This window comes from Myotis yumanensis, unplaced genomic scaffold, assembly GCF_028538775.1.
Source record: "Myotis yumanensis isolate MYYU_CA2020_CCGP unplaced genomic scaffold, mMyoYum1.0.hap1 SCAF_4, whole genome shotgun sequence".
Taxonomy (NCBI): domain Eukaryota; kingdom Metazoa; phylum Chordata; class Mammalia; order Chiroptera; family Vespertilionidae; genus Myotis; species Myotis yumanensis.
In genome coordinates this window covers 40,499,689-40,526,433 of record NW_027223755.1, presented here as the reverse complement: position 1 = coordinate 40,526,433, position 26,745 = coordinate 40,499,689, and the positions used below count along the sequence as shown (strand labels likewise).

The 26,745-nt window shown below is 40.1% G+C and overlaps 1 protein-coding gene, 1 non-coding gene and 1 pseudogene across 2 annotated transcripts in view; all 3 read right to left on the bottom strand.

Moving 5' to 3' along the window:
- IQGAP2 (IQ motif containing GTPase activating protein 2) overlaps positions 1-26,745 on the bottom strand; it is a 267,890-nt gene that overhangs the window by 79,866 nt on the left and 161,279 nt on the right. Inside the window, exons 6-12 of the mRNA XM_070412211.1 lie at positions 25,261-25,328; positions 24,744-24,857; positions 23,915-24,093; positions 21,852-21,939; positions 17,785-17,948; positions 13,925-14,085; positions 6,922-7,046 (exon numbers count right to left, since the gene is read on the bottom strand). Of these exons, the coding sequence (XP_070268312.1) occupies positions 6,922-7,046; positions 13,925-14,085; positions 17,785-17,948; positions 21,852-21,939; positions 23,915-24,093; positions 24,744-24,857; positions 25,261-25,328 (899 nt within the window). The remainder of the gene's footprint in view (positions 1-6,921; positions 7,047-13,924; positions 14,086-17,784; positions 17,949-21,851; positions 21,940-23,914; positions 24,094-24,743; positions 24,858-25,260; positions 25,329-26,745) is intronic.
- LOC139009684 (small nucleolar RNA SNORA11) lies at positions 6,559-6,687 on the bottom strand. The gene has a single exon (XR_011471398.1). It is a non-coding gene; the product is annotated as a small nucleolar RNA SNORA11 (small nucleolar RNA).
- Positions 10,268-12,055, bottom strand: LOC139008371 (UBX domain-containing protein 4 pseudogene; annotated as a pseudogene).

The window sequence follows — 26,745 nt, the reverse complement described above, 5'->3', positions numbered from 1 at the left end:
AATTAGACCAGATAGCTGAACAACCTTCCAGATGTCATTCCGGACATCCTTCGCTGCCGCAGCGGTGGCTGAGGCAGAGGCAGTTAGGGGTGATCAGGCAGGCAGGTGAGCAGTTAGGGGCTATCAGGCAGGCAGGCAGAGTGGTTAGGGGTGATCAGGAAGACAAGCAGATGAGCGGTTAGGAGCCAGCAGTTCCGGATTGTGAGAGGGATGTCCAAGGGATCCCATATTGCGAGAGGGTGCAGGCCGGGCTGAGGGACACCCGCCCCTGTGCATGAATTTCATGCACCAGGCCTCTAGTGAACTATAAAATTCTTGGAAGGAAACATAGGAATAAATCTTTGTGGCCTTGAAGTAGGCACTACTTCTTAGCTATGACACCAAAACCACAAACAACAAAAGAAAAATTGAAATGCATGGGATGTTATAAAACTTAAAACTTTTGTGCTTTAAAGGACACCATCAAAGAAAATGAAGACAACCTACAGAATGTGAGAAAATACTTACAAGTCCTGTATCTGATTAAGGACTTGTATACCTTCTACACAGGTAGGCCACATATATAAGTAACTCTTACTATTCAAAGGAAAAAAGAAAATCCAATTTAAAGTGGGTAAAGGACTTGAATAGACATTTCTTTAAAGATGGTGCACAAATGGCTAATAAGCACATGAAAAGATGCTCAATATCATTAGTTATTAGCAAAAAGCAAAACCCAATCCCAATGAGATACCACTTCATACCCACAAACCATAACAGGTGGTGTGAGGATGTGGTGAAACTGGACATACATTGCTGGTGGAAATGGAAAATGATACAGTCAGTTCCTTAAAATAATAAACACAGACCACCATATGATCCAGCAGTTCCACTTCTTGGTATGTACTCAAGGGAACGGAAACCATATGTTCACACAAAAGCTTAACATGAATATTTACAGAATGAGTATCCATAATAGCTAAAAGTAGAAACAACCCAAATGTCCATCAACTGACAAATGAATAAACAAAGTGTCTACCCATAGAACAAAATATTATTTAACCTAGGAAGGAATATGAAGTACACTGAAATGTGATACAACATAGATGAACCATGAAAACTTTAGGCTAAGTGGAAAAAAAAAAATAGACACAAAAGGCCACATATTACATGATTTTATTTATATGAAATGTCAAGATCAGGAAAATCCAGAGAAACAAAGTAGATTAGTGGATTAAGGGATGGGAGGTAGGGATATTAATGGTATGAAGCTTCTTTTTGGGGTGATGAAATGCTATGAATTTAGATAGTGGTGAGACAACAAGATGGTGGTGAAGTAGGTGGAGGTTCAAACTCACCTCCTCCCAGAACCATATCAGATTGCAGCTAAAGTACAGAAAAATCAACCGGAATAACCATCTGAAGACTAGCTGAACAGGAGTCTTATAACTATTATACAACTTTTAAATACATAAAAACAATAAAAAGGTAAATCTTATGGTATATGAATTATGTCTCAATGAAGCTGCTATAAAAAGGGGGTCAGCTTTACATACAAGTAGCAGCAGGAATGCTAATTTCTAAGGCAACCCTCACTTAGACAGTGGATGATGGAATCATAGAATACCAGTGCTGGAAGAATTTAATGTAGAGATATACAAGGAAAAAAAAAACTGAAATGCAAAAACATTTGGATATATATTCTATTCTTTGGATTATTCTACTTCACCACTCTGTAAAAAATGCCAAAACAGAGAGTTCCAAAAGCAAACAATTCCCTATAGTGTTAAAGTGAATTTCCAGGTCAATATAGTCCCAACGATGTTCAATGGAATGTTCTGTGACGATGGAAATGCTCTGTATCTGGGCTTTCCAATACAGAAGCCATCACCCACATGTAACTTTTAGGCCATTAAAATGTGGCTAGTGTAAGCGAAAAACATAATTTGAAATTTTATTTAATTTCAGTTAAGATACCCATACTTTCTTGGAAGTATAGGAAAGCTCCATAGTCATGCATGTTTGGGGATATTGTTAAGGTTCAAGGATGGCTATTGAATGCCATTGTTTCAGTAATCCCACCTGGTAAGATAACACCTGGAGCCCTAAGTCTTGGAGGTACTAAGGGAAGAATAAGCATTCCACCAGTTTAACCTTCCACTATCTCTACCTTAGCATAGGATCTTAGGACATAGACTATAAGGTCCAGGAATGGAAAGCACAGAAACCCAGCTATGGAATCTGGAGAGTTTTTGAAACTAGCAAAAGGGATCCATTTGGAGGTCATTTCTCAATACTGCCTTGTTATTAAAAATAAACTATCAACCAGTCTTATAAAACTATAGTGTATGTACATGTGTATATATGTGTATATAAACATTGTACACACGTACATATATACTAACAGGGGGCGTTTGCTTCCCAGCTTAGTGCTGATGGACAAGAACTACGACAAAACTTAAACATAAACAAGCAGCAAGCTTAGAAAATAAACATTCTTAAAGCCAAACTTATTACTTCTTATTTTGTCAGTTACATATCTTTCATCCAAAACAATCACAATTCACTTTAAAAATGTGATATGCTATGAAACAGAATACGTACTATTAATTTTTAATGAGTATCTGCATCTTGAGATATTTGAAATTAAAGTAAAATACTCAGCTAAGTATCCCCCAAATAGATGACTCCATAAATACCACCTTGCTAAGAACGGAAACAATTATCTGGAGGATGGAAGGGACAATCTAAAATGATTAGAAATTATTCCTGATTATAGTACATACTTAAATATGTTTGAAGAAAAAGTAAAAGTACTTTCCTAACATGCAAGTTACATTATCTCAAAACGTTGGAAGAACTCAGGAAAGTCTAAGCACTATCTATATACAAGGTATCATCATTTAAAAAAGATCCTCACCTGAGGATATGTTTTTAAATATATTTTAGAGAGGGAGAGAGAGAGACAGAGAGAGAGAGACCAGTAGGTTGCCTTCTGTATGTGTCCGACTGGGGATCAAACTCACAACCTTTTGGTGTATGGAACAACACACCATCCAACCAAGCCACCTGGCCAGGGCAAGGTATTATCATTTACCCTGTTGCAGTTACAAACTGGAGAGCACAGACTACTTCATTTCATTCTCTAGACACCTACCTTGGGTAGACCGTTCTAAATACTTTTAAACACCCCATCCAAAAAGAATCGGAATGACACTGTAAGAATGTGTGTTCCCATTGGCTGCTCACCTGAGGATGAGTGCATGCCAGCTGACTTGATTGAAATCACCTGCTTAAGTTTTGTTTGGCATGTTTCTAAGACTCAAGCTGCTGAGGTCATAGTAAATGACCTCATAGGAGCTGAAAGACCTACGCAGCAGCCCCCCCCCCCCCCCCCCCCCCCGCCAGTGCATCTGTATCACTGCCTCTGTTTATAAATCCAGGGGAAATCCCACTTTAACAAAGATTGCTGAGCCTCACTCAGTTCATGGCCCACTTCCTTAAGTCATCGTGTGAGACCATAACATCTCGCACGAGAATGTGGGCAGAATGAGGGAGTGGGCAGAAATTCTCTTAGAGGTTGTGTATTTGAGACAGCAGAGGAGGTACCCTACAAAGAATGGTACCTACCAAATGTAAAAAGCAATTCAAAGAAGAAAACTTCCTTGTCTCCGCTACATAAATGCTCCTCTGGGGCTCTACGGGGAACAGTGAAATTTCTAGTGAGAAACCAAGAGAGTATCCAAGTCTAAGAAAATGCATTTAGCAGCTTCTCCATTAAATTCGCCTTCTACATTTATCACTTCCCATTAGCTGCATACCTTATCCACATCACAAATCAGTCAAAGGATGAGACCTGAGAGCACGTGGCAGGGTGGGCTGGGGAGAATAAAGCACTTTCAAGATGTCCATGAAAAATTCTCAGCGTTTTCAGGTGATTTAATTACTATAGTGTATCATTCCTGCCATGGAATACACAATAGTGTATTTTTAAACTTTAGCTTTTTAAGCAATCACCTAAATATATGCTATCAAGCTCAATACTTAACTTTAAAAATACCTCATTTTGACAGAATAACAGAACAAGCCAAAAGAAAGAAATTAAATGTTCTGTATTAAACTCCCCAAATACTAGAAAGGAAATATGATATAGAATATCTAAAATAACTCTGCTGGTTATTGCATATGCCCTTCATGACAAGATGTTTAAAAGAAATATGATAGTGGCCATGTGACATATCTCGAGAATGACAGTATTCCAGTTTAACTAGATAAATGTTATACCAACCCAAAGAGATTTTTCTTTAAAAATGATAACCACCTACAAAAGACCTCTCTCTTTTGAAGTTATACACATGTTACTTTTCCCCCCCTTTCCTGATAAAAGTAAAGGCTCTTAAGATATTCTGGGACAAAAATGGCGTTCCCTCCCCTTTGTAAAATCAAAGTCAAGAATGAGAGTAAAACTACAATTGTTCATCACTGAGAACTCATACACCTTCATTGCATAAGCAACACACACTAGAATCACCAAAGCAGAACTGGACTTCAGGTATTGTCAGAAAGAATTGGGGAAAAGTTATGGAATACTATTCAGCTGTAAAAAAGGAAATCTTACCTTTTATGACAGCATCGATGGACCTGAAGAGTATTACATTAAGTGAAATAGGTCAGAGAAAGACAAATACCATATGATCTCAATTATATGTGCAATTTAATAAACAAAAATAAATGAACAAAACAGAAACAGACTCATAGATACAGAGAACTACTGACAGCTGTCAGAGGGGAGAGGAGTTCGGGGACTGGGTGAAAAGGTGAAGGGAATAAGCAAAAAAACTCCCAAGATACCTCAAAGACACAGGCAACAGTGTGGTGATTACCAGAGGGAAAGGGGGGGTGAGGAGAAGTTGACGAGGGTAAAGGAGGATAAATGGTAAGGGGAGGAGCCTTGATTTTGGGTAATCCTATCTAATAAAAGCCTAATATGCTAAGTGTCTGGTCATCCAGTGACTGGTTGACTGTTCAACCAACCAAAGCGTAATATGCTAATGATATACTAAGGTCGCTCAACCACTTGCTATGATGTGCACTGACCATCAGGGGGTAGATGCTCCAACCGGTAGGTTAGCTTGCTGCTGGGGTCTAGCCTATCAGGACTGAGCGAGATGGGCCAGACACGCCCTGGAGTCCTCCTGCGGTCCCTCCCTGGCCCTGATCCTGCACTGGTGGGGTCCCTCGGCCTGGCCTGTTCCCTCTCACAATCCGGGGCCCCTCGAGGGATGTCAGACAACTGGTTTCGGCCTAATCCCGCAGGCCACTCCCCAGGGGAGGGTGCCAGACACAGGGCTACAACTGGCGAGCTCTGCTGCAGGCGGTGCAAGCCTCTCCTGATCGGGGCTGATTGGGTGCAAGGCCGCGGCAGGAGCAGCGGGGCGGGAATGAGTGGGAGCGGCAGGTAGGAGCTGCAGGCAGCATTGAACTGTGGGTTTCGGCTTGATCCCCACAGGCCATCCCGAGGTACCCCACACATGCACAAATTCGTGCACCGGGCCTCTGGTGAATATATAATACAATATGCAGATAATGTATTACAGAATTGTACACTTGAAATCTTTATAATTTTAATAACCAGTTATCCTAATAAATTCAATTAAAAAAATTTTAAGAGTGAAAAAAATAAAGAATTGGGAAAAAGCTAGAAAACAAAGATGAGACATGATTGTTTATTTTGCCTACCCAAAGAGTCCATCCTTGGGTGGCATTAGCCAAAGCACTCAAACCATTGGAGCAGGAGACGCCAAGTGCTGTAGCTGGGGATCAAGGAGGAAGGCTGAAAGGCAGCGGGCTGGGGCACTGAGCTTTGTAACAGGACACAAACACCAGGGTTTTGTTTTGTTTGTTTGTTTTAAAAATATTTTTTTATTAATTTTGCAGAGGAATGGAGAGGGAGGGAGAGAGAGAAACATCAAATGTGAGAGTGAAACATGGATTGGCTGCTTCCTGTACACCCCCTACCAGGGATCAAGCCCCAAACTGGGGCATGTGCCCGGATGGGGAATTGAACCAGCAACCTTTTGGTGCACAGGACGATGCTCAATCAACTGAGCCACCTCAGCCAGGGCTGCTGGTTTTTATGATGGGAAAAACTGTTTATAGCTTGAATTTGGTAATTCATGCTACAGAAATTAGTGAATAACTGATTGCTAAAGTTACACAGCTCCTTATTCCCCACTGTTTTTATATGCAAACGGAAAATGATAAGGAAGCAGCTGACACTCAAGAAAGCATGTTTCAGGGCATATCCTCTTGGGACTGCCCACTTTTCATGCTCTTAGTTCATAATTTCTAGAAACACAACAAATCACCATGACTTCTGATTATAAGGAAACAGTTAGATTATGTTCCAATTTCTTCCAAGGGCAGGAACATGTGTCATATTTCAGGAAAATGTCCAAATGCAAGTCAAACTAAAGTTGAGTGCCTAAACAACTGAGTTATGCAGAGCAGTCAACTGTGAAGTACCAATAAATAAAAATTATTAGAACCTCTATGTATGGTTGTTGTTGTATTTTTTTCATGTATAGGGCATAATGTCACAGGAAGGTCATAGCATCCTGCCACCCGTGAGGAGTAAGCCCAGGTTGCTGTTGGATGTGTTATACACAGAGGAGCCATCCTTCAGGCGCTCTGCTCTCTTCACACCCCACTTACATGTATTTTTAGTCTGTCCTTTCATGTCTTTTTATATATTTTTATAATGTTATAATATGTTGGTACAGTAGTATAAGCATACAATTTACATATAAATACATACATACATGTTAGAGGAGTGTGCTTTCATAGGGCTCCATGAACAAAATTTGTAGCCCTAATCTAGAGAAGTTGTCAAGACACCTTATTCTCCTACTAACTTAGAGAAAAAAAGTATTCCATACTTACTGTCATTTTCTTCTTGAATTTGAATATTAACCATATCAATACAATTCTGAATTTCATTCCAGCTTAAGGTCTCTTGCCCTTGGGACAAAACGTCCAGTTTAATGGAGAGTAGTTCCTCTGCATAACTGTGGAAGAGAGAAGGATCATGACACTAATAATAAAGAGACATTCATTCTTTGTTCAAGTTATGCCTCTTATATTTGACACGAGGGGCCAAAAGTGTTTGTTAGGTGAGACAAAGAGTAGAAAGACAACTAAAACTGTGGCGTGCAGCTTTGTCAACATACAAGCTCACGTATACTAATGGTGTTCTTTTTCTTAGAAATACTTTATGTACAAACGCTGTTTAATGAAAGTTCCTCAAAACCCAGCTTCGTACCTAACTCAAGCAAAACAAAACAAAGATAACTTCGATGTCCTCAAGCCTGTGATTTTGCTTTTTGTCTAATTACTAATTTTCTTCCCTTTTGCACATCTTGGCTCTAAATGACCATGGCCCTCAACCCTTCCATTAAGCGTTCTTTTTATTACTCTTGTTCCTCCCGCAATGTGAGCTGTAAGAGTCCTTTCTACTGTAACCCTAACATAGCTGGGTTACCCTGAGATTTAATATGCCTATTGAGGAATCAAATAAAATGCAAATGTAGTTCCAGAAAACCCTGCTAAATGACACACATCTTCACTATATGTTTTCTTGAAGAGGTGGTGCATGAGTTGAATCAGAATATCTTAAAGTTTCTCCTCACCTGCCATTGCTCCTAAGGCTTCAGAGCAACTACTCAAAACCCTCGTGTCCCCTCCCTGCCACAGCACTCTCACACCTCAGTCCTGGCCCCTGACCCTCCTCACTCAGCAGAGTCCTCTGGAAAATAGAATTTGGCCAATCACTCCAGTTATTTTCTTATCTAGAGAAATTTTAGAGGAAAAGACACCCATCTTGATATATTACTAAGGAACTCTCATTTCTCAATAATCAATTTTCCTATTTAAAATTTATAGAACCAGTGTTAGATCCATAAGCTAACAAGAGCCAGTCTAGCCCAAAGTAATGACATTCAATAGTTTTGCTGGCTTTTGCATTACTCCAGGGAAATAAAGACCAATCCTCTATGTGCCTATTGATTTACTATGCAGTTTGACTTCTGAATAGCACCTGCAAATTTCCTAACACAGGTTAAAGAATGAACATTGCATTAAGCCTAAAACTGTTTTCTTGTTGTGACAAATTTTCTTAAAGTTTTGCATGCCTCTGCCTGAATCTTTCATTGGGCTCCTTATTCCAGCCCCTTAACCGTGGACCACCGGTTGGCGACCACTGCTCTAGATGACACTGAGGTGTCTTCCACGGAGTAGCTTGAGAGAGAAAAACATTATTCAAAATAGGAAGCAGTGGTGATGACGCATTATCTGTCGCCGAATGAGACATCACCAGATGCAGGCCTGAAACTGGTTAACTGTCACGTGTGAGATTTTCCCCTTAACAAGAATTATAAGCCTACGAAGATACTCTGCGTTACTAGTAACATATAATACTGACTGAGCATAGTAAAAATATGGATTAAATGGCAACTCTCACTAGTTAGCATCCCTTCTAAAAAAGAGTGCAGAATCCTTGTGGGTATCTCACATGCTTAATATCTAAATGATAGTCCAGTGGGAATAAAATGAGGAAAAACACAGAAAAAAAACAGCAATCACCCATCATTTCTTTAGCAATGAACCAACACTAGTCAAAGGGAACCGATTTTAGGGGTAAGACATAGCTCCTCAGGCTTTTCCATCTGAGAGTTAAAGGCATGAACTCTGGAAAGTGCTCTGCTGCTTACCCCACCTCTCAGAGCTCTCCTCACCATCTTCCATGAGCCAACCAGTAACCTTACATTTCTAACAGACTTGGGAAGTTTTGAGATTAAAATTCCAATTGAGTTCAGCAAATGTTTATTAAGCACATACTATACATAAAATATGTTGCAGGCATCACAGGGATATGAAAATGAACAAGATGCAGCCTTTATCCTTCAAGGAGCTTCCAGTCTAGTGGATAAGACAACAAAAACTCCAAGGAAGTTTTTCACTAGGAAGAATACAAATTTTATTTTTGGTTCCAAGATTGTGTTCCTCACCACATGATGCTAATTCTCAGGAGATATGATATGACATTCGCGGGGGTGGGGAGAAGCATGGAAATATTCATGGACGTATAGTAGGCAGGGCCTGTAAGCTCCAATACCGTGTCAGCAGACAGGTATGTTCCTGGTGGTGAGAGGAGCACACAGAGGGGGAGACAGCCAGAAAGTACAGAGTGTTTGGACCCAGCTTGGCCGATGGGCAAAATGCAAGGAAAGATGCAGCTGCAGCTAAGGGCAGAACACGTTTAGTGTGAGTCTGTTCTTAATTCAGACGAGAACTGGGAACACTTAAACATAGCAGCATTGTAAACCCAGATACATTTTAGGGCATTTAGTCTGGGAACAGCACATGCCTCGAGCCATGCCAATCCTACATCACTTTTTTGGGAGTTAGACAAAAGAATCTTTCTGGGAAAACACAGTACCAGGGGGGGGGGGGGGGGGGGTGGATGGAGAGCCACAATAAATAGCTACAGACTCTGTAAGAATTCATCCAGGCGGCCATGCCCATACTCTTGTGCTATGAACTTGCACAGCCAGAGGGAGTGGCCCAGACCCAGCAACGTTTCTTAAACGTGAAAACCTGTAAACCAGGCTTCCAAGAACTTGGGTGAGAAGCTGACACTAAAAGTGAACTGCTGAGGCTATGGCAGTTCACGGAGGCCAATGCAACCGTCAACACAAGAACCAAAGTGGGCCCTGAAACGCAATCGGTATTGGGTCGTCCAGGTGATCCAGAAAATGCTTAAATAAAAAAGAATTTTTATTCAGTGTTTAAGATGAAAAACTATAAGATTTTGCTTGCAGCTGATGAGCGGAAAGAGAAAAATAAACCATAAATCACCTGACTGGCTAGTTAAAACGCTCTCAGAGTCAAATTACTCCGTGCCATACCAGTTACCTCGTGTGGACTTAGGAGTTCTGGGGCAAAATAGCTCTAAACAAAACGTATTATCTGAGAGCACAGGGCCAATGGATATATGAAATACTGAATAAGAAACCTGATAAAGGGAGGTTGTGGCAGCTCTTTTGATTCTTTTAGGTTTCTAGCAGTTGGTTACTATATGCAACTGAGTTACTATAGCAGTGAGTTACTTTATCTCTTGACTTGTCTGAGTTAAACAACGTTAACCCACTAAGCAGGAATAAAGAGACATTTTATAGGTTGGTTAGAAGACATACAGCAGTCCCACTTCTCCAGTAGAATTTTAGTTTAATTAAGCCATATAAGAAACAATGATCATTGCACCTAATGTACTTGTCACACCACACCTGTTGAGAGTAGAATTTCCATCCCAAATGTTTTCATCTTCACCCTCATCTTGAGTCCCTCAATCTATGTATCTTCCCCTCCTTTTAAAAAATCTTCCTCCCATTTTTCAAGCACTCTCCTTTTGATGGTTTCCCTCTTTTCCCTGAATTGCTAGCCAATGCAAGGGTTGAAGGTTCCCAAGATGCTGTTCTCACTGAGATCCATTCAGAGGAAGGGTTACTGAACAAGAAGTTGCTAATCAATCCCCAGACGGCAAGGAATGGCAAAATACTCTCTCAACAGTGTCCAAAAGTCTGCACTGGAAAATGTACCAGGGATGTAGCTGGCCTTCTTACTGGGCAACAGTACCACTGAAGCACTGCGGGGCAAGTTTCACATCCAATAAATTCTTTTTATACACTTCTTTGGTAAATTCTTTCCTGGGAAAATGGTTGCTAATGAAAAATTACAATAAATGTTGCCAACAGCCTGTGCAGCAAACTGCCTTTCCTCTTCTAGATGACCCTCAGAAGGGAACTGATTTGTAAAGAGAGAACCACCAGAAAGATGGAATTGAATTCTTGCAACTTTGCTTCCTTCTCTTGCAGAAGTGTCCCTCTTAACTTCCATTTCAGCCTGTGTAGCCAGCAAGACAGCAGCTTTAACAGCTTCTACTTCTTCCTGTGTATTTGGAAAATGAGTAGCTCTCTGCACGGTCCAATGCAATCTGATGTTTTGTACGCTCTCAAACTGCCCTATTTTCTTTCTGACTTTTCCATTTCTTTCCTCGAACATTCTTTTTGCTAATTCCTCTTCTTGCTTTCTTTTATACTCCAACATTTCTTTTCCAGTTTTTCTCCCCTCAATTTCCTTCTTAACCTCTCTCTGTGTTCTTCCTCTTTCCTTCTCTCTTCTCTTCCTTTCTTCAAGTGTCTGGGTTGGTCTTTGCTCTGGCAGTGAGGTCCTCCGCTGGTCTCTGATGTGAACACCCACTAGGTCCTGAGACGGAAGGGCATGTCTGGATCTTTCTCTTCCTGTTGCAGAATCTGACTTTGTAGCAGAAGCGGGTGGTGTCCCACAAAGCTCCCCATTTCCGGACTGAGAGTTTTCAGAAGTGTTGTTAGGTTTGAATGAGGTGGAGGGAGTAGAAACCGAACTTGTTGACTGGCTGCCATCTGCCACTGAAGTTTCTCCTTTTAATGAATGCATCTGCCGGACTTTGAATTTTGGTAAAAAGTTCATCTGCAGAAACACTTCCTTCTATTACTGCCAAGGGAATTCTACTGTCTCCAATAAAGACACTAGGTGAACCAGCCCGTGTGGCTCAGTGGCTGAACACCAATCCATGAACCATGAAGTCACTGGTTCGATTCCGGGTCAGGGCACATGCCCAGTTCCCGGCTTGATTCCCAGTGAGGGGGACATGCAGGAGGCAGCTGATGAGATGATACTTCTCTCTCCTCAATGTTTCTCTCTAATCCTCTCCCTTCCTCTCTCTAAAAATCAGTTAAAAACACTTTTTTTAAAATAAAGAAACTGGGTGGAATACATACTAGAGGATAGATTTGTGAAAATTGTAGGTAGGCTTTACTTTTGGTACTGACTTTAATAGCAAAAAACTGTTTGAAGATGCTTTTGTCACTTTCTCATCGTCCCAACTTGCAGCCATCACTTCCCATGACCACCACGAAGATTGCGCGCTCCTCTTGGCCAACAGGATGGCGGCCAGGATGGCGCCCTGGAACCACAGCATCCTCCACTGGTCCTAGGTGCTCACTGCATGTGCTGTCCCCGTGGTCCCGGAGTTGGCCCTCCCTCCCCTTTTCCCCTTCATGGAACCCCGCAGCTCTCCATCCCATCTCTCCACCTCACTTGGCACGAACGCAAACCCGTCAGTGGCCTCCTGGGACACGTGCAAGTGGGAGAGCTAGGAGTGCGCCTAGTCATGTGACGCCACACACCAGGGTTGGCAGCGAGCTCCCTCAAAAATTTTTAAAAATATTATTAAAACATACAGAATACTTGAACTCTGAGGCTGAGGCTGTATCTATAAGCCCTAGTTGAAAACCACAGGTGTAAAAGTGGTTCTCAAATGGAATGTGGGACTCCTTCCTCAATGGGTTATTTGTCAATTGGAATAGGGAAAGAGAAGATTTTTGAAAATCAAAATGGGTGATTGGAGGGAGGGGGGACTGTCCTTTAGAGGGCATGGCCAGGGATGCTAAATCTGTGGGACAGCCTTGACAACTGTCTCAGCCAGATTCCCCATGAGTGCCCCAGTAGGCTGTTAGGCTTCATGAGGGAGTGACCAGCTCTGTCTTCTACTCCAACACTAAGAGAGAGCAGAGCAAAGCCTGGTTAGGTAAGAACAGGGACAGGTAAGAGCTAGGAAGACCAATCTGGAGGTTATTATATATAGAAGCAAAAGTGAAAACGAGGTGGTCGCTGGGAAACGGAGACACTTTGCAGAGGTATTGCACACAGATTGGATACTGACAGGGAGAGAAGTGAGTGGGCTGTTTACAGCAGGAGGCTGCCTGGCAGAGGGCAGGGGAAAACTCAAGCTGAACTTGAGGTCTCTAAGCATGGAGCAGAGGGTGGTGTCATGAACAGAAACAGTAGAAATAGTAGAAATAAATTACCTTGGAAAGAGACTCTGAGGCATAATGAACCAGGTGGCCAAATGTATGCAGTGTAAGAGCATCAGTTTCTCCAAAAAGACTAAAAACAAGGAAAATCCAGTGTCCTCCTACTTTTGGGCCATTCTCTACATGGACAAGTGGTCAAACACCAAGTTAAAATATTTTTTTTTCTTCCTGTACAACTATATTGACTCAGGAGAATTACTCAACCTTTCTATTTGAGCAGTTTCAGAAACAATAGTGGAAGAGTTTTGTCAAGATCTAAGCAGACCTCTCCCCCTGGTGGTCACAAGGATGGAAAATCACTTGGTGTTTTATTTGGGCTTTTGTCTGCCTGCATCTTTCATTGGACTCCCAATTCCAGCCCCTTAATTTTCTCTCTGGATTTGCGCTAGTGTTTTATAAGACTGTCGACTGCATTATCTCGTACCATATTTAAGGAACATGAAATGAAATATACTAAACTGAGATTGTTACCCACTGCCATGGTCCACTGTGGTCTCAGCATTCCTTAGGTTTAACCACCAGAAAAATGAGGTTGGAGGCCCAGTTGCCAAATTTGGGGTTGATAAATCTAGATTCAGTTTCCTCATCAGTAACATAAAGAGAATTGAACCAGATGGTTATTAAGGTTCCTTTCCACTTTTCTACACATCGTCGTCTCCCAAAGAAGCCCAAAAGAAGGTATGGAGAAGGTATGTTTTCAACATTTCTTGCATTTTTAGCCTATCAAATAATCTTTGCTAATGACAAAGTCAGTCAGCAATTGCCATAGGATGATCATTTTCAGACCTCTGCTTCACTAAAAGGAAGAATGTACAGGAGGAACTATAATATTACACTCTTAAAACAAAGTAGACTAACTTTCAAGAAAATGAGCATGGCTATATGGACTTCTTCAATAAGTAACATATCCTTCATTTGTGAGACCTGCCAAACATACATTTCTGCGTTGAGAAGAGTTTTGGGAAACATCTTACCGTTCAACATACGTCTCGTCCAGATTGTTGAAGCCTATTGCTGGGCTTCTAATTTGATTCTGCACAGATACCAGGTCCTTGCTGTCCAAGGCCTGGTTTAGTAAAGCAACAGCAGACAGCATTTCCACCGCAATCAAGAGCTCCTCGTGGGCCAAGTAGTTCTGTCGGGAAACATGGCAGTAAGTTCACACACCTTGTGGGTGTGATGGGGGTTTAGAATGCACATTTCAAAAAATGATGAAAAGTCAAAGATTTTGACAACCCAGGAGAAAAAGAGCTCACTGGTCACCTATTCTTCACCGACTTTAAAGAAGAAGTAAATTGGCTTCCGGGATTTTCTTCGGTGGTTTTGGCAACTGAGTTCATTACAACCAACATTTATGATTCAGAAAACAACTGCATTCCCACAGCTGATTCCTACTCCCAGCTGTACTGGCTGCTCACAGGCTCACTCACCAAATAATTAAGCCATGCATTAGAGAATGCCGTCACTGTCTGAGAGTGTGAGGTAAGATTTTAGGATAACTAATGACTTTCAATTTGAATGAAGGGTAAGGAAAAGAGGATAGAATTTCACCTAAAAGTTATAGCCCCAGAAAACTAAATAAAAATATTTAAGGTAAGAATATTGATTCTAGCTCCAAAAAGTTAGTCACCTATTTATAATTACGTAAACATTTTAAAATGTACTATGACATCTAGATGTTTAAAGAAATGTGAGGTTTATCTTTTGGCAAAATAAATAAGAATCTCCAGATTTACAAATCTGAATTTGGCTTATTTAAAAAGTACATCGTAGATTTTAGAACACTTTTCCTCTTCAATTTTATCTTCCATTTAACCATTTTATACTAACTTGGCCTAACTTCCAAAAGGTTATTTCTTCCATATATTGAAGGAACACAAAGGGAGCATAAAAATGAATTAATAAAAAAATCTGATATATATCTTTACATCTAGGATATTATATGTATTTTATATGTATATAATATTTATATTATAGATTTCTGAATATCCACAGAAATCTTGCAACAAAATGATTTTAGAGTAACAAAGCGTAATTTTTCCTTCCAAAGCAAATGGGAAGAAGAGGTTATTATAGGGCACATGTAACTAAATTTTATCTAAATATCTTATATTAACTATAAGTTTAACACATAGGGAAAGTATAACATTACAAGTAAAGGGTAGAATGGAATCATTTGAGATTCACCTCTTTTACCCTTTCAAGTGAACTACCCACAAATATTTAAAGTGGTACACAACAAAAATGATAAGGAAAGATAAAGAAATAGTCATTAGTTGACTATTGACCAAATGGGGATAAATGACTGTGGTAGAGTTCCAGTAGCCTTGGGCTTCAAAGCTAGAGAAGTAGCAGGAAATATTAATGCAATTTGAGGGAATAACCTATTTTTCTTTTATTTTAAAATAGCATCTGTTGCTCAGCTGGTGTGGCTCAGTGGTTGAACATTGACCTATGAACCAGGAGGTTATGGTCCGATTCTGGTCGGGGCACATGCCCAGGTTGTGGTTGTGCCTAGGTTTCGGGCTTAATCCTTAGTTAGGGGGCGTGCAGGAGGCATCTGATCAATGATTCTCTCTCATCACTGATGTTTCTATCTCTCTCCCTTTCCCTTCCTCTCTCTGAAATCAATAAAAAATATATTTTAAAAAATGTATATTTAAAAAAGTAGAATCTATTTAGAAAACATAGAAAGTCTTAATAAGCAAGTCCTACCACCCCAGTCCTTTAGTATATGTTCTTCTATTTATTTTTAATTTATGCAAACATTTACAGAGGTGTTTTTGTTGTTGTTTTGTTAATCCTCACGCGAGGATATTTTTTCCATTGATTTTATTTTTTTAAGAGAGAGGGAAAGGGAGGGAGGGAGGTGATATTGGGGGGAGAGAGGGAGAGAGAGAGAGAGAGAGAAACATCAATGTGAGAGCCAATTGGTTGTCTCCCGCACATACCCTGACTGGGGCCGGGAATCAAACCTGCAACCCAGTTACGTGCCCTTGACCAGGAATTGAACCCTTGACCCTTCAGTGCACAGGCCAATACTCTAACCATTGAGTGACACCAGCCAGGACTACAGAAGTGTTTTAAAACCAACTTATTATTTTTCTAATTACAAAAAAAACCAAGATAATGCTATATATTTTAATCTAATTTTTCCACTTAATATTAAACATGTCATTTGTTTCCTGCTTTTCAGTATTAGAGACAATGCTATGAAACAGCCTTGTGGCTACAAACTTTTGATTCACATTCTTTTCCTAGGAATGTGACTGTCAGAAAAATGGGTAAGAGCCTTCGATACACACCATTCAGATCACCCTGAAGAAAGGCTGCACCACTCATGCTCCTGTCAACTGTGTAGAAGGTGCCTGCTGCCCCAAATCTGTGCCTACACTAGGTTAGATCTCTCCACTCTCTACCAATCTGATTTCTAAAAATAACTGTATTTTGATTTAATTTACATTTAGTTACTTTTGGTTGAGTTTGAACATTTTTTTTGGTGTTTGTCATCATGAATATTAGATATTTTGTGAATTGCCTTTTTATGCTTTTGCTCTCCTCCCACATTTTTTTGGTGGATCAGTACTGTTTCTAATTTTTAAGAGCCAATGTCCTTTCATGTTTCCTTAAAATTTTAAGATAATTTTTTTTCACATTTAACCTTTTATATTGAAAATTTATTCTGATATGTGTAGTGAGGTAATGTTTTCTTTTCCAAATGGTGAAATACTTGTTAAGGGTTTCATTCCTTTCCCCACCTTTTAAAATACTAGCTCTCTCATATATTAAATTCTTGGCTCTGTTCCAGTACTTCTCATTCTGTTCCATTGTTTAGCTGAATTTGTAGTACACATGCTCTTAATTACTCTAACCTTATGTGAATATTACTGTTTAATACTATTCACATATTAAGGAGCATAAATTTACAAAAATTAAAGCCATGGTGCTAATGTTCTAATTGTAGATTTCTATAAATGCTGATTTTGAGCTTATTTTTCTATTAAAAAAACATAACATTTCAAGACTCTGTGATCGATTGCCCCACACAGGGAGTCCTTGCCCATGGGGGGGGGGGCGGGGGGGGCAAGGCTCTGCAATCCATCACCACGCAGCGGGTGGCCCTGCCCACCTGGCCAGGGCTCGAATCGATCACAGGGCAGAGGGTGGCCTGGGCCTCCCTCTGTGGGGCAATTGTGGGGCGATGGCGAGGCCTCCTCGACTCCCGACCAATCGCATGGCACCCACTTTGGCTGGCCTGGCACCGGTTTGTGTCATAGCGTGGTTGTCTGGAAGGTTGTCCGGACAGTCATTCTGCTGTTTGGTCGTTCAGTCGATTTGCATGTTATGCTTTTATTATTATAGATATGCACAGCCCATGGACACAGACAATAATGTGGTGAAGGCCTGGGAGGGGCAGGTGCAGGGTAGAGGGGTCAATGGGAAAAACAACACCACCACCAACGAAACCTAGGGGACATCTGTAATACTTTAAACAATAAAGGTAAATTAAAAAAAAACACACATTTACACATTCAGTAAAGTTTAAAAATGATCCAAAAAACTTTAAAAAATCACAGCAAACAAGAAACACCCGTTTCCAGTGGGTATTTGTGTAGAGCTCTGTCTGCACTTCCTAACTATGCTCTTAGATTCGTTACGTGGATGAAAAGCAGGTTAAAGGAGAAGGCAGCCATGAAATTGGTACTGGGAGGCCTACAAGACGGGGATTGGAACAAGTTAAAGACTCTACACCCCTATTCACCTCCTAAACAGCCTTCCTCATGGCTTGGACTCATACTGAACATCTCCACAACTGCAGTCTCCTCTGACTCACCATGGCGTTCTGTTTCTGCAGGTTGAAAAGTTCATTCTGATACATCGCAGCTGCAAAGGGATAAACAGCAGGCAGCTGGGCCTCTGGTCTCTCCAGTGCGAGCAGCGTGCTCTCGGGGTCGCCTTCCTGGATGACAGCATTGATGTGGTCCACTGCAGCCAGCCCTGAGGGTGGGAGTCACACCGTCAGAATGTCCACTTTCCCACTGTGGCCTGACCCATCCAGCCCAGCTGTCCAAGGATTAGAACCTAAGGCAGTGATGGCGAACCTATGACACGCGTGTCAGAGGTGACACGCAAACTCATTTTTTGGTTGATTTTTCTTTGTTAAATGGCATTTAAATATATAAAATAAATATCAAAAATATAAATCTTTGTTTTACTATGGTTGCAAATATCAAAAAATTTCTATATGTGACACGGCACCAGAGTTAAGTTAGGGTTTTTCAAAATGCTGACACGCCGAGCTCAAAAGGTTCGCCATCACTGACCTAAGGAGTCACTGTCCATGAACTCGGAGAAGCTGCAGTTGGAGGACAGGCATAACCTTGGAAATGGTAGCTGAGTGACTGGAAGTTGGTCCAATGCTTGGAGGCAGGACCTAAGAGAACGTCAGCACGGACGGAGCTGGAGTTAGAGGGCATTCCTGCCTAGCATGACTTCCTTACAAAATTCTTCTGTGGGTGCAGCTCTTCCATGAAGCCTTCACATGGTTCTAGTCCCGAGGATTTTGGACCTTGGGAATCCACACAGTATTTGGAGCTGGGCCATACAGATCCTGCAGGCATTGCTCTTTAATGCTCCTTATGTGTTCAGCCTCCTTGGGGAGACTGAAGCTATGGGAAGCTTGCCCTACTGCTGTATCCTTCCTCTGAGTCAGAACCATGGAAAACCCGCAGCCAGCACTCGGACACGCTGCTGCTTGAGACTGATGGTATTAGTTCTCAGGTCAGCCGCTTCTCTCTCAACTGCATGTTCTATGAATTATGGTTCTTTGTTTTTTTAAGCCTCACCCAAGGTTTAGAGGGAGGAAAAGAGGGAGGGAGGGCGAGAGAGGGAGATGGAGAGAGAGAGAGAGAAAATCATCTGTCAGTTGCCTTCTGTACATGTCCCAACCCATAACCAGGTATGGGCCTTGACCAGAAATCAAACCAACAACCTTTCGGTGCACAGGATGACACTCAACCAGCTGAGCCACTCTGGCCGAGCTGAATTGTGATTCTTAAGAAAAAATAATTCAGGTATTTTTTTAAAAAAATATTATAATCAAAATCCGTATGATTGAATAAGTCTATGCTAGTATCAGTTAATCTAAATAAAAAGGCCCTGGTCACAGAAATGCCTTGGTGGCCATGAGCTGCCTGAATTGTAAGCTCTGTGATGTCTCTACCAGATGCAATATGTTCAGATTACAAGATCTGAATTTTAGTGACCAAACTGAGGGTGCTTGAAACAGTAGATTCAGCATCGTTTTCAGAAAACAGAAAGGAATTGCTGACCAAATGGAAGGATGAGTAGTGAACTCAGCCACCAGGCAACAGCAGAGCAGACAGAACAGGCAGGATTTTGCCCCGTAAAGAAGACATCAGGGTAGTAGAAAAAACACAGACCCCATACATTTCTAGAGCTTTTCAAGGGTTCGTCTGTCTCCCTAATACACAACTAAGATTATTCTAACCCTTTCCAACAGATAACCATTTATCTTCTCTAATTAAATTTTCAAGGAGCTATCCTTAATAACCTTTCAACTAAGAGACATCATTCAAAAGCAGGAAATACAACGAATGCAATCTTTCATGCCACAATCCCAGAAAACATACACTTATTCTAAAGGATCCTAAGAACCCAAACACTTGTTTCTATTGTTAGAATTAATATGACAAATGAAAGAACTCCAGAAAGGAAGGTCGGGGTTTGGTTGTGATGTCTGCTGTTCCGTTAAAGTCATCTGAGACCTTTCCACTGTGTCTCTGATTACTTTGGATGGGATCATGCATCACCTTTGAAAACTCTATTAGATGAATTTACACAACTGGAGGGTAAAATATTACCAGAAAAATCACACCCTTAAAGCACTCTTAATGCATCAGTACTTCTAAAAAGAAAATAAAGTAAGCTTAACCACTCTTCTACACTGTGCATTTAACAAAATTTCCAGTTCTGACATTAACAAAATAGGTCATGTAATGAATGGAATGCACGTGCCAAACCCAAAAGTTAAATAATTGTAGTTCAAACAAAACTGACGACAGGGCTGGTGGCATTACCGTCAAAGCGGTCACTTATGCCATAACATGGCTGCTACGAATGTGGACCACCTTAACATTTTAATATCATAACCTCAATGGTTGGGGAAAAACTTGTCAAGTAGCTGTAAACATACATATTTTAAAGCATACAATTGTCTCATTGTCATGTCACGGACTGAAACATGCTTTTGAGTGTTTTTCCAAGACTACGTTTAGTTCTACTGGACTATACATTTTCAGGTGGGAAGAGATAAAAACTTCAGAATAATCATGTTCTGCACCTTTAAAACCACCAAACATTGCAATGCCCTTCATAATTTCAGCTGGTTATAAATCATATCAGTATAAATCAGCTTTGGGCTTTTTATTTAAAAATGGGGAAAAATAAGTATAAATTTGTCATGGAGTAAAGTATCAAAACATTTACATAAGGCATTTTATTTAACATGAAAAATAAATCAATGTTAGTGGATATAAACATCTCAAAATAAAGGATGGCAAACGGTTATGGGAACTAAGCTTATGGACCTCAGATGTCTTACTGGCAATATTAATTTCTTCCTGTAATTCATTCATGTCAAGCATAATGAAATTGTCAGCTTTTAAACAGAGCAGAAAGAGAAACTTAAAATTGTGCTTCATGTATTATCACCAACATGCTCAATATTTAATAAGAATAAAAGAATAGAAATACACATCCCACAAGGTTAAGATATTCCCTTAAAAAAAGTTACCCTAGAGCTCTTAGCCGTGTATGTGTGAGATACACTCAAACCTACGCAGTTGTTAACTCCTACATATTTACATCAGGGTTCTTTGGGCCTCTTTGACTACTGTTTGAAGTCTCTACCAGCAACTCAGGAGCAAACGTCTGGGTTACACTTACAGGTAGGTCTGCATTGTTTTGAAGGTGTTAAGAGCGATAAAGAACCTCCAAAGCTCATAGAGGATGTTAAATCAAGGAAAAGGTTTAGGACTGTTGTGATTAGGAAATACTCCACATTTAGGTTTGGCAGACATTTCACATGATTTACTAAATGGGATAAATGGTCTTTCATGTATTCATTTTGTAATGTATATGGATTATTTAGGTTAACCTACGGGAAATAAATGTCAAATACAATTCCTTACTGCTTCAAGTAAAAGTAAATTTTATTAGAAGGGGGAAAAGACTAATAAAGAGATTAATGTATCTAAACTTGCATATGCTTATTTTAATTACCTGCGTTTTCTGGTCATACAACTGAACCAAGTAACAAGAAGAACGAACTGTACAACTCCACAGAGTCTCAGGGACATGGATGTAAACCTGTCACTATGCAATTTCACTGGTCTGTCAAGTTCACTCACTTGGATAAAAGCTACACAAGATGTAAGAAAAGAATTCTTACAAACTGTAGACTAATAACTGGGAAGTAATAAAGAGTAGAGCTGTTAATAATACCTTTTTATAGTTCCAATCGAATGCCATCACATAATCATGGGCAAGGAATGACAGTCTTTAAGTCATACTATTTTACTAAATAACCTCCAGTATTATACCAATCAGGGAAAGGTTCAAAATATGACATACACTGTACCTACAATGAAACACCTTGAGCTACTCTGCATGGACTGGGGACAAGATCACCAAAAAATGCTCCATAGGAAACTGTCAGATGATACACCTTAATTAAGAGCAACATTGACATTTAGCGGATTTTTCATCATGCAAGGGCAGTTTTACAAGGGTACAAATTGAGAGTTTTGCTGAGACTCTGACAAGGAATATTCATATCTTATAGAAGTATCCATTTCTTTCGTAGAATCCATTACTTACTGTTGACTTTATTGATATTGCCTTGGATTTCTGCTTGTGTCAGCAGTTCTTCATACGCATCTCTTTCTTCTTCTGAAATACAGTTATTCTGCAAAACAAAGTCTTCACTGATTCCTGAGGCTAAATGTTTCCAAAGCTCAATATTTAAAAGCAAAAATGCAAGGAGCGTTAAAAACCATTCACTAACATCCATGTGAATGCAATAGAAACATTTCAGAGCGCCTGCTTTGTGCAGGGCACTATGGTTAGATATGCCCAGCAAGGACTGCAAAGATGAACAGACCCTGTGAGTTTCTGCAAAGGTCCAATTTTCTAATGTAAACATTATGTTGGATCCCTTGATATTGCCATTTTTGAATATCAAAACCAGTTAAATATAGGCAATTTCATTTGAGTCAGTCTAATAAAATCAAGAACACAAATAATGAATATACATAGTACAATGGAATACATTCTATAGGAGAGGTACATGCTTAGTTGGAAAGAAAATTTTAAAAAGAGACAGCAAATGAGGAAGTGCTACAGGGAGAGAGTCATGTTAAAGGCAGAATGGGGAGCAGGATGTAGTCAGCAGGATTTGGTGAAAAACGTGGGGAAAGCCTGGCACGTTGGGCTGCATACAGCATGGGGTGTGTGTGTCCAGGGCCAGCCCAAAACACGGTGAGGTAGAGTGCGTATCCTAGAGGCCTTTTAAGGACAAGAAAAGGACCTGTACTTAACCCAGTAGGCAGTAGGGACTCAGAGGAGGTTTCCAGTGAAATGACACCAGATCTATAGCTAAAGATTAATTTTGCAACCTCTAGCTTTGAGAAGGGTTGGCTTGGAGAGTGACAGGAAGCATGGAGACCCCTGAGGAAGGTGCTGCAGGAGTCCTGAGGCCAGGTCAGGCGGGGCAGGGCTGAGGCAAGAGTGACGAGAATAGAAGTGGGTGGGTGGATGTAAGCCTGGCAAGAAAAGGCCACAGAATGCAGTGATGGACAGGACACAGGGGACACGGAAAGCATTCCGAAGCAGTGTGGAAGTCCTTCCAAAGGGAAGTCAGCAAGGGCACATGTGGAGAAGGGCAGGGTAGAGATGAACACCCTTCTGATACGGTGAATGGCAAGGCTGGTGGGACCGAGATGAAGTTATCGGGAGGGGCGGTAGAGGGCCTGTTATGAAGCTGAGAGCGATTTCTTCAACAAGTGGATGAGCTTACTTGAGGAAGAACAGAGACAGGAGTGACTCAATGTCAATGTCAATCCCCACACTTAGCGGGAGGAGGAAGAGACACTCACTGATGCAGAGAACCACAGCCACAGTTTTGGTAATGGAGCTGAAGCTGACATGGCAAGAGCCTAAGGGGAGGAGAGTTGGGAGCAAGTGGAAGCTGAGTGCAGACAGTCTTCAGTAACACATGCCAGGCAGGAAGTGGGGTGTGGAGTTCGGAACAGGAGCAGGCTGCCTTGCTAAGGAGGAAAACATCTTCCTCCAGTATGAGGGTGGATATCGGGAAAATAGAAAGAGAGTGGACTCAAAACATCCTCTCTAAACTTCACCACACTGAATTATTAACCTCTACTAGTACTAATAAACCTACAGGTAATTCAGCCAACACAAGGTCTGCAGGTGGTGCTAACAAGGAAAGAGCTTTAGCTGCTGCTTTCACACTTTTCAGAGAGGTAGGAAGTTTATGGCATAACCTTAAAAACCTTGCAACTTACAATATTCATCACAAAAGGAAACCCAATTTCTATCCATAGTGCAAGATCTTCTTTCACCCTTACTCTTCTCACAAACCAGTTGCCTGTGGCTACAGAGACCACAGCCAGTTGAATTAAAAATAACCCCTTTTTTCAAACTAGCTACTCATTTTTCAATATTTTGAAGAATGAAGATATCTCCAGAACCTCTTTACCCACATTGCACAAGTGGCTGTTTAAAGTCCCAAATCAATTAATTACCTATATTCTGATATGCCAAAGTTAAACCATCTACAATACAAATAATAAAAGCTTTCAGAGGGGTTTAAAGTATCATCTAAAAATTCTGTAATATTTATTACTGAGAATTTAATTAAATACCTTCAGTTTTGCATTTTCTTCTTTTCCCTTTTTGGCTGCCCAGAGTTCCTTCTGATATTCTTGTGCAAGGTTCTCATCCACTAAAGTTAAAACTGCATTTGGGTTTCTTAGTGTTATAATGGTCTGCTCTGCTATTCCTTTTTCAATAGCTTCATTAATGGCTATAACAGCAGCATGCACTGAGGAGAGAAAAAAAAAGATTTTTACCAGCAAAAGATAACATGGACAGTTGCACTGACACTGCATACACTTAAGTTGGTTTACTTTCTTCGTTGGCTCCCAGTAAACATACCAAAAAAGAGGCCTCAGACACATCACAGAGCGCCCCTCTGAAAGCCTCTCCACCTGCCTATCTGTCTCCGGTCATGCCTCAGCCTCTGTTACATAATCCCCATTCATTTATTCAACCTGCACTGAATGACTCATGTGAACCAAGTGCTGTGACAACCACCTGGGGGTTCGAAGGGTAACATGGACACTTTTAAAGTAGCAGGTTGATTCCAAGAGATGCCTGCAACTTAACTTGCAACACTAAAAGACAATGTGCCCTGCCACTAAAATCTAAGGACAAAGAGAGTAAAGAAATATTTTGAAGAACGAAGATATCTCCAGAACCTCTTAACCCACATTGCACAAGCGGCTGTTTAAAGTCCCAAATCAATTAATTACCTATATTCTGATATGCTCAAATTAACCATCTACAATACATATAATAAAAGCTTTCAGAGAGGTTTAAAGTATCGTCTAAAAATTCTGTTTCTTGTAACCAAAACCAACAGAGTATAGGTCAGTCTGATGTGAATGGCAGGTCCAGATTTTAAAGTCTTACGTGCAGCTTCATCCACAGACAGTTCGTTAGCCAGAATACCCCCTATTTTGCTGAAAGATGGCATCTGTATTCCATATTTCTCCAGTTCCTTTCTCATATTACTGATTTCCTCCTCTGAAAAAGAAGAACAACAAATTAGAGAGAGTCACAGAGATGGAGGCAGGAAGGAGTATATTCATATCAAGAAATGCTTTCATCCTAGGGACCCCTTCCCAGATACGTGGAGCTTATTCTTCTGATTAAAGAAAATAAAAAAAGTGCATGTCATTATTAAAAAAAGAAAGAAATGTCTTTATCAAGAAGGTGGGGCCATTTCTAAATAAGAACCTCAGGATGAAGCCAGCCTTAGCTTCTCACTTGCCAAACATGGGGGAAAGGAACTGGTTGCGTACAAAATAATGTTTCTTCCCTTGCCCCACATAGAGGAGTAAAGGAAGTCAATACTATCACAATGAAAAAAAAAGTACGGTCCATTTTCTTAGACATTGTAAAAAATAATGAAGATACACAGTAGTACCTGTGAAGTCCACTTTGCCCAACAAATCCTGGATCTGGGGTGCTATTCCTAGTTTGAACAGATATAAACTGAAAGAGAAAACATAAAATTATCAGAAACTTTATTATTATAAATCTTAAGAGTTAGAAATTGCTTAAGTCTGAAAGGCTTTTATAGTTGAGAAAGACCTAAGAGATGGTCTCATCTAATCCATTCATTTTATAGATGAGGAAACTGAGCCCCAAGGTCACAAAGTCCCTGGTGGGACTGGAATCAGAACCCAGTTTAAGTCCCCAAAACTGGTCTTCCGTAGTACACGGCACTTCCATAGGCTAAACTGACTATCATCCACGTATAGGCAGAATAAGAAACACAAGTAATAAACCATTATTCAAGTCTCCATTTCCTTTTATTAGTTGTGAGTGTAAACATTTTTTCATGCACATATGTATTGGCCATTTCTATTTCTTTAGGAAATACCAATTAATGAATTTTTAGGGTTGTTTTTGGGGCATTTACTTTTCTCTGGTTTCCCCACTTTTCCTTCAAAACCACAACCAAAATACAAAGAACAAATGACATCTTAACCATATGGAAACGTGAATATTAAATTCCAACATGATATTCGTATCTTATCAATAAAGGAAAAACATATTAGACTCTGAACAATCTTCAATGTAAAATAGGCATTATGTATTCATAATTCATAGAAAGACAGGATACATTCCTATTAAATTCTAGATCTTTAGAGATTATCAGGGATATGAAGCTATTTGCACAGCCTCGAAAGACTTTACAACCCAAGGTTGATGCTAAACAAGTCACTATAATTAAAACTTGTATGCTGAAAGTTTCAAAACCATAATGTTTTATGAACTTCTCAACTCATTATTACATGGGGAAAATATTCCAGTTAAAAGGAAACTCATATCATGTGGAACAAATGAAATGTTAACCTCTTCATTTGTTCCTTTCTAGTAACAGGAAATAAAATAAAAAATCAACAGAATTAAACAGGTAGGTATGGTAAAGCTGCAAAAGAATCTGAAGAAAATAAAATCAAGCCATACAGACCTTATGAATATTTTCCATAAACAATAAAAATGTATTATTGTATCACTACAATTCCTTTCACAGTACTTGATTTTTCCTCTTCCCTTTTTATAACTATATTACAAAATATACCTGAACTCATCTACAAAGAAAACTATAAAAATAATTCAATGGGAGAAAATGCTGAAAATGTGACAGTAAAATTCAAGTAGGAGACACTTATAAAATGTCTTTTAACACAAATTATTTCAAGTAATGTGTTATTTTTAAAAATTATTGATTTGAGATAGAGAGACAAAGAGAGAAAAAAACATAGATTTGTTGGTTCCACCCATTCATACATCCATTGGTTCATTCTTGTATGTGCCCTGACCTGGGATTGAACCCACAACTTTGGCCTATCAGCATGACACTCTAACCAACTGAGCTACCCAGCCAGGGCCTCACTGTAAT